A 13,537-nucleotide genomic window follows, 5' to 3' on the forward strand; every position below is an offset into this window, starting at 1 on the left:
GAAAACCTACCATGGACACTCCTTGCTGATTTTGGGAAGCAAATGACACACGAGGTACAGATCATGGAGGAAGCAGATACTAATCTCCTTTATTGCCCCTACCTTGCAGAGCTATGACTATACCTGCAATATTGTCTCCATTGTGTGTGTCATTGAAAAAAAACTTTTCTCACTGTTTTTCCCAAATAAAGCTGAAAGGACTTGGGAAAGAGCTAAAAAACCCCAATGCAACTGTTTTATCAGGAAAGAGACGGGCTCTGTCTTTGCTTGGAGAAGTGGCTACTGGCAGAGAGTGAGGAATTTCTTTGCTTTTCAGTTTTTTCTCTGAATATTAAGTGAGAAACCTGATTTTGCAAGCATAGTTTCAAAAAGCAGTGCTCCTGGACCCCCTGCAGCTCTCAGAAGTGTGAAATGATGCCCTGTGCAGGGGAGGGAAGTCAGAGCCATGAGAATACGATGCTGAATGCCTTTTCTAAGCCACCTCTGCAGGTCAGAAAGTCAGTAGTGTGTCGAGTTGTTGCTTTGCAGTGATCCCACAAACCCCTTCTGGGAGGGTCGTTGGTTGACTAAAGGAACAGAGAGAAAAAGGTTGATTGAAGGTCGTTCTGCAGGACTCTTGTTTCCTGAAAGTAAGAGGTTGTCTGGGGAAGCCCTTTCTGTCCCGTTGATGTTGTATTTCACTCTAGGAATATTTATCTGACAAATTTTTGAAGCCGTTCAGGTTAGTTTTGAGTAATCCTTTTACAAACGTCGCAGCGTGACTGTTCATCACTTCAACCGACTCACAAGTTTGCAGAAGGCGAGATGACCTGATTTCTGTTGCAGCTTCTTGGAAAAGTCTAGATGTGTCAGCGAGAGAGCTGATAACAGGCTGAAGAACCACGTGAACTCCACGGTAGGGACACTGAGCTCAGCTTTCTGCCTCCCCGAAAAGAACCGCATCGCTCTGAGATGCTGGGCTGTCCTCAGCGGGGTGAGCCTGGGACTAAAGGGGTCTTGCTTTATCTCTCCAGCTGGGTAAGCCACGGTGAGGGGCTTTGTGCTTGAGTCGAGCCAGCAGCGAGTTTCACCCACAAGACATACCCTACAGATGTGCCTCAGTCCCAGGGGAGTCCCAGGAGATTAATTGATACATTTAATTACTGGGGTGATGCATACTGACGAGGCAAAGCCCCAGTAGTCCTTGGCTCAGGGATTATGTCAGAAGGTGTTACAAATCATCAGGATTACTCTGGGGAGCTACATGCGACTGAGAGAAACCAGCAGTAGAATTAAAATCCATTTTAGAGTGACCTGTGACAATCGGCCCGTCGCCTGTTGTGTGTGGAGTGATGGGAAGGGTGGCCCAGGCCGTGCCCTCCGCTTATCCAGCAGCACGCTCGGACCAAAGCATTGAGCCCCTTCGACTCAGCTGGAGTCAGAGAGTTTCCTTTAACCATGATGTGTAGAAACTGATGTGACTGGAAGGAGCTTTGGATTCCTTCTGACCATCGGGGTTTACTTCTGGGTAGCAGAAAACTGGGTTTGATTTTCATTTTTTGTAAATTGAGTGTTTAGCTCTTGTAGGTTTCACCTTAACAGAGTTAAGAATAAAGTCCAAGAAATTCACCAGCAGCAGATCCAGTGCCAGACGGCTGGAGGTGAGAGGCTCATCCTGGTGTTGCAGAAGGTGAAGGCTCAAATGGTAATTCTCTGTCATGCCATGCAAAATGAATTGGCTGAAAAACCTCCGTGTCCTCTCACCTCCTCGCTGTGGCTCCTTCGTGTTTCCAGAGACTTTGCATTTGCTCTTTGAGCACGTGATCTGGTTTTGGCTGGTCACAAATGCCTGTTTGGAGAGTTTGAGAATGAGGTGGTGCCTCCTCCCTGCTGGAGGGTGAGGGGAGGCTGTTAGGGACACGCTCTTCATTCCCCCTTCTCCAACCACAAGTACCCGTGTACCTGCTCTGGGTACAGAATCACGGAACCATAGAATGTGAGGGGTTGGAAGGGACCTTCTGGAGATCATTGAGTCCAACCCCCTGCCAGAGCAGCGTTACTCCTCGGGACACCTTCTAGGTAGTGTCTGGGTGTAGACAAGGTGTTTGTGCCTGGGCTGTACGTGCAGGGGAATATGAACATAACAGATGTGACCGTACAGGGAGGGACCAGGTGTGAAAAAATACCTGGGAACGCTGAGGGTTGAGAGAAGAGGATGTGAGGATCCCAGCTCTTGCAAAGGAGAAGGATTAATCCTGGACAGGATTAGAGTTCAGACCCGGAGCTTGGTCACGTATGTAACCACTCATTGTGGTGTCAGGCCTCCCAGCTCAGAACTGAGTACACAATTGTCCAAACTAATTTTTGCTGTGATTCTATGAAACGCTGGGTGTTTGACACTCAACTGCTCAGGGGCCTGAGCTGCCCGATAGAGCAGAGGACACAAATACGGGGATGGGAGATGCTTGAGAAAAATACCAATTGTGACAGCTGCCAGAGAAGCCTATTTAGAGGGTGTTGGGCTTGCTTGTAAAACCAGTCTGTATGCCTTGTGGACAGCTGGATTCCTGATGGGAATTCCTTCCCTGCAGCTCAAATAATGGTGGGAAATGTGTTCAGAGCCCCAGCGCGGGGCAGGCGGGGTACCGAGTGCTGCTGCTTTCGGAGGCGCCGGCTGGCGTCCTCGTCGTCGTCAGTCCTCAGGGCAGCCAGCGAAGCCTGACCTGAGAGCAGCGAGGCCATAAACAGCAGTTCCACAGAAAAAGGCTTGTGGGAGGATGTTTTAGACCCTTCAGCATCTCCCTTGAGAAGCTGTGCATATTGAGCAAGCGTGTTTACGGCCTGGCTGCTGTTTTCAGACTGGTCTCACGCGCTTTTGTTCTGAGTAAGCAAGGCTTTGCCAGCTGATGGTTGTGAGCCCTGTTTTATCTCCAGAGATAGTACGTGTGGTGATGCTCTGCTGGTATCAAACCTACCAAGTGGTTTTTCCCGAGTAGAAAGCCTGCTGTTCAACACGCCAAGAGCCCTGCCTGAGGCAAGGGGTGGCTGGGGGTCCCAGGAGCTGCAGGCTGTGCCAGCAGGAGAGGCCACGAGGGGTTTGTGACCCAGGAACCGGTGGGGTTTGTGTGATGGGCAGCGGCAGCAGCCCAGCGTGCAGGTCACAGCACTTGCTCTCACCCTTTTCACAGCAGGAGGGGGCAAACGGCGACATTAACAGGGGTGTAGGACAAAACCCGTCAGATTTCCCAGCTGAGTGCTCTGTGCCTTAGGATGTGATTTGTCTGTAAGTGTTTTTCTTCTGTTCCATTGGTTGAAAAGTTTAAAAACAAGGAAAAAAGCTAAACTTCTTTCTCAGCTAGCTATTTGGAGTTGGTTGCAGCTTTCTACTTCTCTGCCTTGTGGCACTGACAGGAGAGACGGTGCCTGGGAGGAAATGAAAAGGCAGGTTTTCAGGTACCGAGTGCGCTGTGCTCTCTGTGGACTCGCTAAGGATCTCTCCTGCTTTTACACCAAAGAGCAGGTAAATTCTGTGCTTTTTCTCCTTCCCCTGTGCTTGGGGTACGGGGGCACCAGAGCAGGCGCAGCTGGAGCGGAGGGACGGCGAGCTCCGCAGCGTGGCTGCCTCCCCAGCACGTCAAGCACTTTGCAGAGGTGCCCTTGGGTTTTCTCGCCTTCAGAGGGACAAAGTACACGAGTGTGATGTATTTAGGCAAGGGCAGGGCAGGGCGAGCAGGCAGAGGTAAATGCACTCCCGCATGGCTCTGCTGAGCAGCGTTCCCCACAGGCTCAGTCCAGTTTCCACTGAAATCCTTGGGGTCCAAGACTTACGGCAGAGGGTCACCTCTAAGGTATTTAAATGCCGACCTCCTCAGCTGCTGGATGTTCTTATCCCACAAAAGGTAACTCTGAGTGCTGTAGTGTTACTGTTGGAGCGGGTGTGTCACCCACAGAGCTCCTGAAAGGAGAAAGTTGAAGCTGGGAGCCGGCTTTGCCTGACCACGAGCCATCGGGGCTGGGTTAGCAGGGGTCGTGCCCTGCTCCTGTGTCCCACCGGAGCCCCCCGGGCAGGGCAGGGGGGTTGCTGGTGTTCGTAGCTGGAAGAGCCCCGGCTCCACTGGGAGAACTGGAGCATCAGGGCAGCATGTGGGGGCAAACCGTGCCCCCGACAGCGAGAGGCAAATGCTGTTACTGGGAAGTTATTCAGCGCTTACAGCCCGGGAACAGAGTGTTCGCAGGGGAATTTCCCTGCCTTTCCCCAGCCAAAAAAACAAAACCTCCTCAGCGTACCCCTGTAAAACCTGCAGAGCCCCCCGGTCCCCCGCTGCCCGCAGGTAAAGGCGCTCCGCAGCCGCGGGAGCTCCGCTCGCCGCTGCCGGGGCAGAGCCGGGGGTGGGGGCCGGGCGGGCCGGGGTGCGCGGCCGCTTGCGCAAGAGGGGTCTTCCCCGAGGGCTGCGGCTATAAAGATGGTGCTGCCGGGCGAGGGGAGCGGTGCGGGGCGGAGCGGTGAGCGGCGGGGCTGCGGGGCGGGGAGCGGAGCCGCTCCCGGGGGCTGCGGAGAGCTGGGATGGGGAGGGGAGGGCTGGGCAGTCGGTACCGGGGAGTGGGATGGGGAGGGCAGCGGGGGGCAGCGGGTCCCGGGGAATGGGATGGGATGGGATGGGATGGGATGAGGAGGGCTGGGAGCCCCGGCTGCTGCTCCGCCACCTCGCCCGCTTCTGCCCCCTCCTCGCCCGCAGCCGCCCCTGCGGGTCCCCCCCGCTCCCGGGCTGGGGGTGACTTTCCTCCTCCGAGCGCTCACCCGTGTCGGGGCGATGAGCGTGGCAGGGGCACGGTCGCAGCCTCCCACCGCCGAGCTGGTTCTCTGCCGCGTTGAACACTCTGCGCCTGTCCCTGCTCTGGGGAGAGCCGGGAACTCCCTCGGAGGAGGGACAGCTCGAAAAGCAGATGAGAAAAACCAGCCTTTTGTAACAGTCCTTACCCATCTCTCTCTCTCTCCACTTTGAAGCTGGACGGCCGGACCGACGCTGCTGCTGCGATGGGCTCCAACACCAGCCGCTGCCCCCAGAGCCAGCACCAGCCTCTGAGCAACCCTCTCTGTCTCCCCAGGTTTCTGATCGCGGCGCTCGGAAGCCCTCGGTGCTATGCTACCCTGCCACGTGCCCAACTTAAGGCATCCATCCAAGGTAAACCACTGCCTGCTCGTAAGGGTGGACACACGTGCTTCGAAAAGGGAAGGGAGGAGGAACAAGGTTCTGGGGTTCTCCGGTCCTGTACCGAGTATCTGAGTTTCCATAAAAGTTTAGAGCCCACCTGTATTTGCTAGTTGGGAAAACTTCCCTCCTGCTTCTTGATCTGCAAAGGTCTTACCCCGAATGGGGGGAACTGACTCGGGTGAAAAGAGGAGGAGAATGTGCTGGAGCTGCTTTTAGTATTGAGAGAGGCAAACGGGGTTGTGAAGGCATCACACAATGGGCTTGAGAAGCATCCTTTGGGCAGGATGCTTTGTCACCTGGGACAGCAAGTGGAGGGCGGTGGGGAGGCACATGGGGGCACACGCTTTGCCCTGGGGCTGGGGAGAGCGTGAGGTGGGAGAAGAATTTCTTGCATCTACGATGGTAACGAATTGTGTAACGCGGCAGCCGTGTCCGTCGCTGCTGCCTCTGCGGGGGGACGAGCTAAGGGCTCTTCGTGCTCTCTTTGCTGCAGTGGATGTTTGCCCCTCTCCTCCTTCTCCTGGCTGAGCTCGGCTCCGGCTCCCGACCCACTTACCAGTGGAAAGATGCTGTGACACACGAGAAGCTGATGTGCCAGCAGTGCCCGCCGGGGACCTTCGTGGCACGGCACTGCACCAGGGACAGGCAGACGGCGTGCGAGCCCTGCCCGGATTTGCACTACACGCAGTACTGGAACTACCTGGAGAAGTGCCGGTACTGTAACGTCATCTGCGAGGAGCAGCAGGTGGAGGTGCAGCAGTGCAATTCCACCCACAACCGCGTCTGTCAGTGCCAGGAGGGCTACTACTCCGAGATGGAGTTCTGCATCAGGCACTCCGAGTGCCCGCCGGGCTCCGGCGTAGAGAAACTGGGTAAGTACCCAGGAGGCGGCTGCGGCAGCGCTGGGTGTGCTGGGGCGGCTCTTGTCACATCCCAAAATATCCACTGGAGCTACAAATCAAGGAGATAGTGGCTATGGTTGCCCAGAGCCGGGCTTTACTCCCTTTTTGCTCACCAGTGCCATCCTTGCTGGCGTGTGGAGCTGCTCCTGGCCTCTTTTCCACGGAGTGCTTTGGTTGGTGGTGGTTTATTTTTTGGTTGGTGGGGATGCTCATTGCCAGGGCTGACCAGGGGCTGAGGGCAGCCCTGGTGAATGTGTGGAGCTCTGGGGCAGCGTTTGGTGGGTTTTACTGAGCAATTTGGAGAGGCTGTATTTAAACCATGAAATGGATACGGGGACGGGTTCCAAAACCATACAATCAGCCTTGTTTTGATTCGTGTCTGGGGGAGATTCACGTGTCTGAGACTCGATCCCCTGGTGAGATATAAGTCATGAGAGATTTTAGGGAGTTTATTTTTCCGCTGTTTCCCCAGCACAAATTTGCCTGTTCCCTTAGTTGCCCCCGTTTGTATGTGCACGTGCTTTCTAAAACCCCTGAGAGCGGGTTTCCCTCTCACTCTCCCCTGAATCACCGGGGCTCTGTCTGGAAACCACAGCTGGGTGTAATGAAACAGCGTGGGCAGCACCAGCAAACCCAGCGTTATCTTGCTCCATGCTTTGAAGCGTGGAGGCTTTTGAAGTCCTTCCACGCGCGGCACAGAAGAGCTCCAGGCTCCCAGGCCGGAGGAGAAATACCTGTTGTCTTCAGCTCTGCTTATGGCTGAGGTTTGGGGTTTAATGTTTCTATAGGATGTGACTGTTATAAACTGCAGTAACGCAGCAATGGTGAACTAGGACTCCAAACAACGTGGAAATTAAACATGAAATTTGGCTGGAGGGTTGGCTGTGGGACTGAGGAGCCGTGCGAGCAAGCTGGGGCATTTGAGGAGAAGCTAATTTTTTGTTATTATTATTAATTTTTTACAACTGGCTTCTTGTGTGGGGATGATGGCACCCCAGCCCTGGCACCCCAGCCCCACAGCGAGGACCGAGCATCCAGCGTGGGCAGGCAGAGCCCTGGGGCCGCGATGGGGACGATGGGGACCCTGTGATAGTGGCTGTGGGGCTGTGGGCAGACCTCGCTGGCTTTCTGGTGTGCTCGGGTGCTTTGATCCAGGTGTGGTTCCTCCGGGGACGCCGGCGCTTTGTGGGTTCCCCATGTGCAAATAGTGACTCCAGGGTTGGGGTCATCAGCTGGGCTGGCTGGGACCTCTCCTGGTACAGCCAAAGCAATGGCTGAAGTGGGTTGCAAAAAGGTAGAAACTTTGTTCTTGACTAGACACACGAAGAGGAGATGAAAAGGGGCGTGAAGTTTGCTGCCATTAGGGCCGTTCCCTCTTTGCCCAAGGAACGTGCAGGACACCCCGGTGTAACCTCGCTCGCGTGGCACCGTCCCTGGGAGACAGGGCAGAGTCCAGGTGGGAGCCCACAGAGGCGAGCAGAGCTTCCACCACCTCGGTGGTGTTGACTTTCACTTGGCCAGGAGCCTCCTGACTCCGCGTGAATCAAAGGGCTGGTTTGGTGCTCGGCTCAGCCACAGTCCCAGCAAGTGTCTCCGACCCAGGAGGTGGCCCTTCTCCGTAGCAGATGGGATCCCCTCTTGTGTCTGGAGGCTGGTGACAATTTCCCAGCTCATGCCGAACGCTTTGGCTTGGGCGATGACTGGGGAAAGCGTCGCTGTTGGCCCCACAAGCGGATCGTGCTTCCCAGGGGAACTGCAGGCAGCGATCGTTTCCAAACCATCACCCTCATGCTTGAATGGTGTCTGGCACTCTTTGCTTGCCAGCATTGTCCCCTGCCCCTGCTCCCCTGCCAGCTTGTCACCCCGGCCTGACGCTCTCCTTGCCTCCCCGCGCCCAGGTACCCCCTTCGAGAACACCCAGTGCCGCGCCTGCCCCCGCGGCTTCTTCTCTTCCTCCAACTCCAGCACCAAGCCGTGCCAGCCGCACCAGGACTGCGAGAAGCAGGGGCAGGTGACCAACGTGCAGGGCAACCAGTACCACGACACCCTCTGCACCTCCTGCAGACTGGGGAGAGGCAACAGCACGCTGGGACCAGGTGAGCCATGGCTCTGCGGGCGGCAGGGGGGGACCACGATGCTGCCAGGGCGAGAGCGAGCTGTCTGGTGACTTTTTTCCTACGTAGGTGCAAAATTAGGTGAAATAGCTTGTAAAAGTATGGAGTGAGCCGTAATTAATAATAATTATGGATAAAATATAGTCTGCCTGCCTCCCTTCCCCTCCAGGGTCGGTCACGCAGGGCTTAAGCAATGGCCACGGCTCAGCCGGAGCCCATGCAGGCTCCTTGCTCAGCGAGAACAAAGAGCTGGCAGGGAAATCCTGCCCGTTCTTACCAGGGACTGGGATAACGGGATGCTGGGACACGAGGAGAGTTTTGGCAGCCGTTGGGCTGTAACTGGTGGCTCACAGCGGTAACTGGTGGCTGGCAGTCCCATAAACAGATGCAAAGGGCTCTGCCACCCAGTTTGGCTCTGCGTGTGCCTCCTGCCTTGCTCCCCTGGGCTACCAGCCTGTTTTCTGGGAAGCCTTTATTGGGGCCACAACCTTGTCTCGTGCAGGTGGAATGGAGCAGAGTCCAAGGTTCATCGGAACTGAGCACAGGGTGGATTTTGACCTGTTAGGTGAGAAAGCAGAGACGTGGTGTCAAACTGTGTCACTGTGACAGGGCAAACGTGGCGCTGAGCCTCGGCGGAGGCTGAAGGTTGGGCAGGAGCCACCCGTGGGCACAGGTCATAGAACCATCGAATACCATGTTGGAAGGGACCTCAAGGACCGTCTGGTCCAGCCTTTCTTGGCCAAAGCACAGGGGAAAGGAGCGGGAGAGAGCGATGGGCTGCTCTGGGGGTGCTTTGTAACATGCAACCCATGTTAGAGCGTGAGAAAGGGACTGAAAACCATCGCCAGGGCCTGATGGCAGTTGATGCTCTACCCTGAGCATCCAGCTAAGGTACACAGGGGACAAAGTCAATGTGACTGATCTGGGTGCTAGTGAACCTACACCCTTGAACTTCAACAACAAAAAATAATCAATCATAGAAGCATAGAGCAGCCCAGGCTGGAAGGGGCTTGGGAAGTTCATCTGGTCCAACCTTTCATGGGAAGGGGAGGCTGGGTGAGATTACCCAATGCCATGTCCTGAAAACCTCCAGCGATGGGGACTCCACCGCATCCCTGGGGAGGTTGTTCCAGTATAAAAAAAAAAAAGGTCTGTCTTCCATCAAGATGAACCTTGATAGAACAGGATCCATAAGAGCTTCTCCTCCGTGGTGATGGAGCAAGGAGGCTGTTCCCCCTCGCAGCATGCGAGAGCAGCTCTCGCCTTTCCATCCTCTCCCAGCACAGCCAACACGGGGCATTTCTGCTTCCGAAGCCTGACTCAGGCCACGAGCTCCTTCCCAGGAGCGTGATCCCTCCGGAGAGAGGAGATGAGAAGCTCTGTCATCAGTGGGATGCGGTCCCGGGGAGGGGGGACGGTCAGGTGAGAGCAGCGTCAACAGCAACACCCCACTATCACCAGTGACACCATTCCCAGTTTACAAAGGCACAAAACTGGGCCAGTCCCTCCCTGAATGAGTAATTGTTTGGCATCAGTCTCTTGAAAATTCATTCTGATTCCATTCCTTACGCTGGCCGCGCTCCAGCAGCGCTTTAACGAGCTGGGACTGGCCCTGTCCAAAAGCCCCTGTCTGGGCTGCGCTTGGGGCTGGTCCTGTCCTGAGACGTAAAAATCTGCGTGGGAAAATAGAAACTTTCAGGAAAAAAATACCATGTGTGAATACTCACTGCGATTACTTCACTTTCTCTGGAGTTTCCCTCTTCCCCTGCTCCCCGCCAGGGAGGAGCGTGGAAAAGGAATATTCACTTTTTTCAAAATTACAGGAGCTTTTACACTTTGATCCATAGAATGGTTTGGGTTGGAAGGGACCATTAAAGAGCATCTAGTCCAACCCCTCTGCTGTGAGCAGGGACATCTTCAACAAAACCAGGTTGCTCAGGGCTCCGTCCAACCTGACCTTGAATGTTTCCAGGGATGAGGCATCTCCCACCTCTCTGGGTAGAGGTCCCATGGAGAGGCTTGGTGGAGCTGTGACCTGCTCTCCCGGTGTCCCGCGGTCACCTTCCCTCTAACCTCAGGGTGCTTTTCTCCCACCAGCTCTAGGAGATGAAGACTGTGAGCAAGCCATGATAGACTTTGTGGTGTACCAGAACATCCCCATCAGAAAGCTGAAGCGCCTGCAGCAAATCCTGGAGCGCTCGCCGAGGAAGCAGGCGCTGGGGACCAGGGCGGCCATCCAGGAGAAGTTCAGGGCTTTCCTCACCCACCTCAAAGAGGACCACTACGAGGTCACCAAGGAGCTGCTGGTCGCGCTGCGAGCTGCCAAGCTGCACTCCATCGAGGAGAAGGTCCGCGAGCGCTTCCTCCTGTACTGACAACCCCAACTGGACTTTGCGGGTGGTTTTTTTTTGGTTTGGGTTTTTTTCTGCTGTGGCTTCATTAATTTATTGATCTTTCCAAACCTCACTTGAAACGCAGCGTAGAGATGAGTGAGGGGTCAGAGCTGATGTGTGCTGTGGTGGGTCCCGCATCCCAGCATCCCCGCGCCAGCAGCCGGTGCAGCTCCTGGGAGCTGGCTGCTGGTTTTCCAGCACTCAGCAAAGGTCAATAATTTATCAGAAGAGAAACATGTGGCCAGGGTCATTTTTTGTGGGGAAGAACCCAGGCCTCCCTTTTTAGACAACTGTCTGGCTTTGCTTTAAACCATGTGGTTTTGGTTTTGTTGGGGTTTGGGTTTTTTTTAGGTATTTAACAGTTCTTCCCACAGAGGATTCACTTGTATTTGTTTGTCACGCTTTTGTTTTGAGAAAGGGGTTTACTGCTGAGGCACACGTTGGGTGTAGGATGCCCCTGAAGTCACTGGTACAGACAGCTTTAAATTTATTTCTAAACTCTCTGGTTTTATACCATGTGTGAGAGATGTTTTCTAAAGAAACCAAAGAAGTTATTTTATGATACGATTCTCTGTCACCAGAGTCCTTTCCTGGTCTCATTTGGAGGAGAAAGGTGGTGTTGCAAGTCCCAGACCATCTTCTTCTCCCTCCACTTACCCTTGCCCGCTTTCTGCATGTGCCTCACCCCATGGTCACACACCATCAGCCACCCACACGACACAACAGCCCCCCAAAACCAGCCGCTGTGGGACACGGCACGGGATGCAGCCTCTCTGCGTTGGCATGGGCCAGGGTGAAGCTCACATATCTCGGGCCAACCCAACCGTGTCACCTTGAGCCCCAGGTCTGTCCCCAGACCCGACTGGACGCTGTGGCGAGCGCAGAGGTGCTGAGTCAGCCACGAGCCCTGCCTTGGGGCACTTCTGCTGACTGCAGGCGGGTTTTTTTTCCAAGCGTTGCAGATGTCACTTAGGGAAGTCAACAAGGGTGACCCTCTGGGGCATTTTCCAGCCTGTAGCAATGATGACACAGAGCCTGTGTCTTCTGCCTTGAGTGAGCTTGGCTTTTTTATAGCTCTTTTTTTTAGCTGGCTCATTGCCATGAATAGTTTGTGGTTCAAAAGAGGAATGTTTTCCCCCAGCTAGGAGCTGCTAAAAGCACTCTGGAACATGTGCTATGGGGAAGTGCCCCCACACTTCCCCCGTGCGAGGCAGGGCTGACACAACTGAGTACACGAGGGGACTTTAACCTCCCCTTGCTGCCCCCAGACACGTCCTGGCTCTTCCTGCTGCGATGACAAGTTGTTTATCCAGGGCAGGCTGGAGGAACGGGGCTGATCCGGGGGGCAGCGCTTGCCTTTTCGCTGCTCCGGAGCTCCGGAGTCCCTGGATATCTGGCTTGGCAGCCTTGCAACTGGGGGTCCCAGCCTTGCAACTGGGGGTCCCAGCCTTGCAACTGGGGGTCCCAGCCTTGCAACTGGCTTACCCCAGGTTTGGGCTCTGGGGATGAAGCAGTTCAGTGATCCTGACATTGCCAGGACTGATCATGGCAATTCCCTCGCAGCTTTGTCAAGCCTGGCCTTGAAATCCTGCGCAGGAGGCTGCACCAGGGACTGTAACTCCCCTTTCCCATGCTCAGTTGTCACCACATCTCCTCTCTGCCCTTCTGCCCCGCTGTGGTCCAGTGGGCTGCAGCTCAGTCCCCACGTGTGACTTATCCCGAGGCCTTTGGCAGCAGCGACGTGCCGATGGCGCAATCCCAGCGCAGCCAGGGCAGGACCCGAGGAGGGTTTCCATCGCAGCACTGGGAGAAACGAAGCACTGCTGCATCATGGTGCTTTTCCTGGAGGCAGAGGGCAAGGCAGGACAGCCAGCGCTGACGGGGCTGGAGCAGCCGGAGCCTCCGGCGCTGGCTGCGGCTCCTCGAGGGATTCCCGTCCTGCTGCACTGCAGTTAGTCCTGACTCAGCGCTGAGGATTCGGTGTCCTTGGGCTAAAGGAGAACAGGAATGGAGGGTTGGTAGCGTAGGAACTGCCCCCCCGTTCTTTGTCCACATCACCGTGGCTTCTCGAAATACGTATTTATTGTGAGAGTTGGAAAGGGAAAATGAGAATATTATTGGCGAGAAGCTGGTAATTGTTATCTTGGATGCTGGGTTAGTTGGGTGATTTTTCCAGAGAAAGAGGTGCCTTTTTTGTGTATTTTTTTGGGATAGAAGTCCTCAGTCCTGAGATGGAAGTGCCCCTGGGACGCTGTGGCTGAGCTCAGCGTCTCGGGACACCTCGTGTTGTCCTTGGAGCTTGTTGCCCCTCTCACCATCAAGACAAAATTTGGGGTGCGGGCTGGAGGCCAGCTGGACCTGGGATCAACGATGCCAGAGCCCGGCGTCTGATGGGCACAGAGCAGGCAGGAATCCCCCACAGGTGCCCTCCCAGCTGGGCTTGCCCTGGCCTGTAGAAGGGCCCAGGAACCACCTTTCCTGCCGAATGCCAGCGCAGAGGAGGTGTGTTTGGGGTTGGTGTGGGGTTTTTTTTTTGGGGGGGGAGGTTTATTTGCCCTGGTGAGTGCTCTGCCCCATCTGGACGTCAGTCTGCACAGATCCTTTGTCCCTTCAGACACAGCAAATGCAGCGGGTGCTTTCGCAGGCTCGCTCCCACCCAGAGGCTTGCAAGGGTTTACGTCCCACCGCTGCGGCTCCGAGGGGTCCAGCATCCCCACATGGAGGTGGTGCAGGAGTGAGGAGGGCCACCCGTCTCCTCCCCATCCTCCTCCCCGAAAGCGTTACCTTGCTGAGCACCTGTGGCCCTGGACTGTGTCTGACCCCCCCGGGAGGGCAGACAATGGGCGCCTGTCACCCCTGTGCCGTGCCAGATTGCAGGGGGACTGCAGCCCTCAGCTCGCTGGAGCAGGAGAGGACGGCTGGACCGCGGGGGATCG

The 13,537-nt window shown here is 55.5% G+C and overlaps 1 protein-coding gene across 1 annotated transcript; it reads left to right on the top strand.

The window, feature by feature from the left end:
• The first annotated feature begins 5,097 nt into the window (after positions 1 to 5,097).
• TNFRSF6B (TNF receptor superfamily member 6b) lies at positions 5,098 to 10,619 on the top strand. The gene is made up of 4 exons (XM_068416396.1): positions 5,098 to 5,162; positions 5,686 to 6,064; positions 7,993 to 8,190; positions 10,312 to 10,619. The coding sequence occupies exons 1-4, from the start codon at positions 5,121 to 5,123 to the stop codon at positions 10,581 to 10,583; spliced, it is 891 nt and encodes a 296-aa protein (XP_068272497.1). The 5' UTR covers positions 5,098 to 5,120; the 3' UTR covers positions 10,584 to 10,619.
• Positions 10,620 to 13,537: the final 2,918 nt, after the last annotated feature.

This window comes from Nyctibius grandis, chromosome 19 (genome assembly GCF_013368605.1).
Source record: "Nyctibius grandis isolate bNycGra1 chromosome 19, bNycGra1.pri, whole genome shotgun sequence".
In the NCBI taxonomy this organism is placed as follows: domain Eukaryota; kingdom Metazoa; phylum Chordata; class Aves; order Nyctibiiformes; family Nyctibiidae; genus Nyctibius; species Nyctibius grandis.

Excerpts from the sequence above, each read along its gene's own strand:
- TNFRSF6B (XM_068416396.1), top strand. The coding sequence starts at position 5,121 with ATGCTACCCTGCCACGTGCCCAACTTAAGGCATCCATCCAAG. Across the intron at positions 6,065-7,992 it reads CTCCGGCGTAGAGAAACTGG|GTACCCCCTTCGAGAACACC; the intron begins GTAAGTACCCAG and ends CCCCGCGCCCAG. Across the intron at positions 8,191-10,311 it reads CAACAGCACGCTGGGACCAG|GAGATGAAGACTGTGAGCAA; the intron begins GTGAGCCATGGC and ends CACCAGCTCTAG.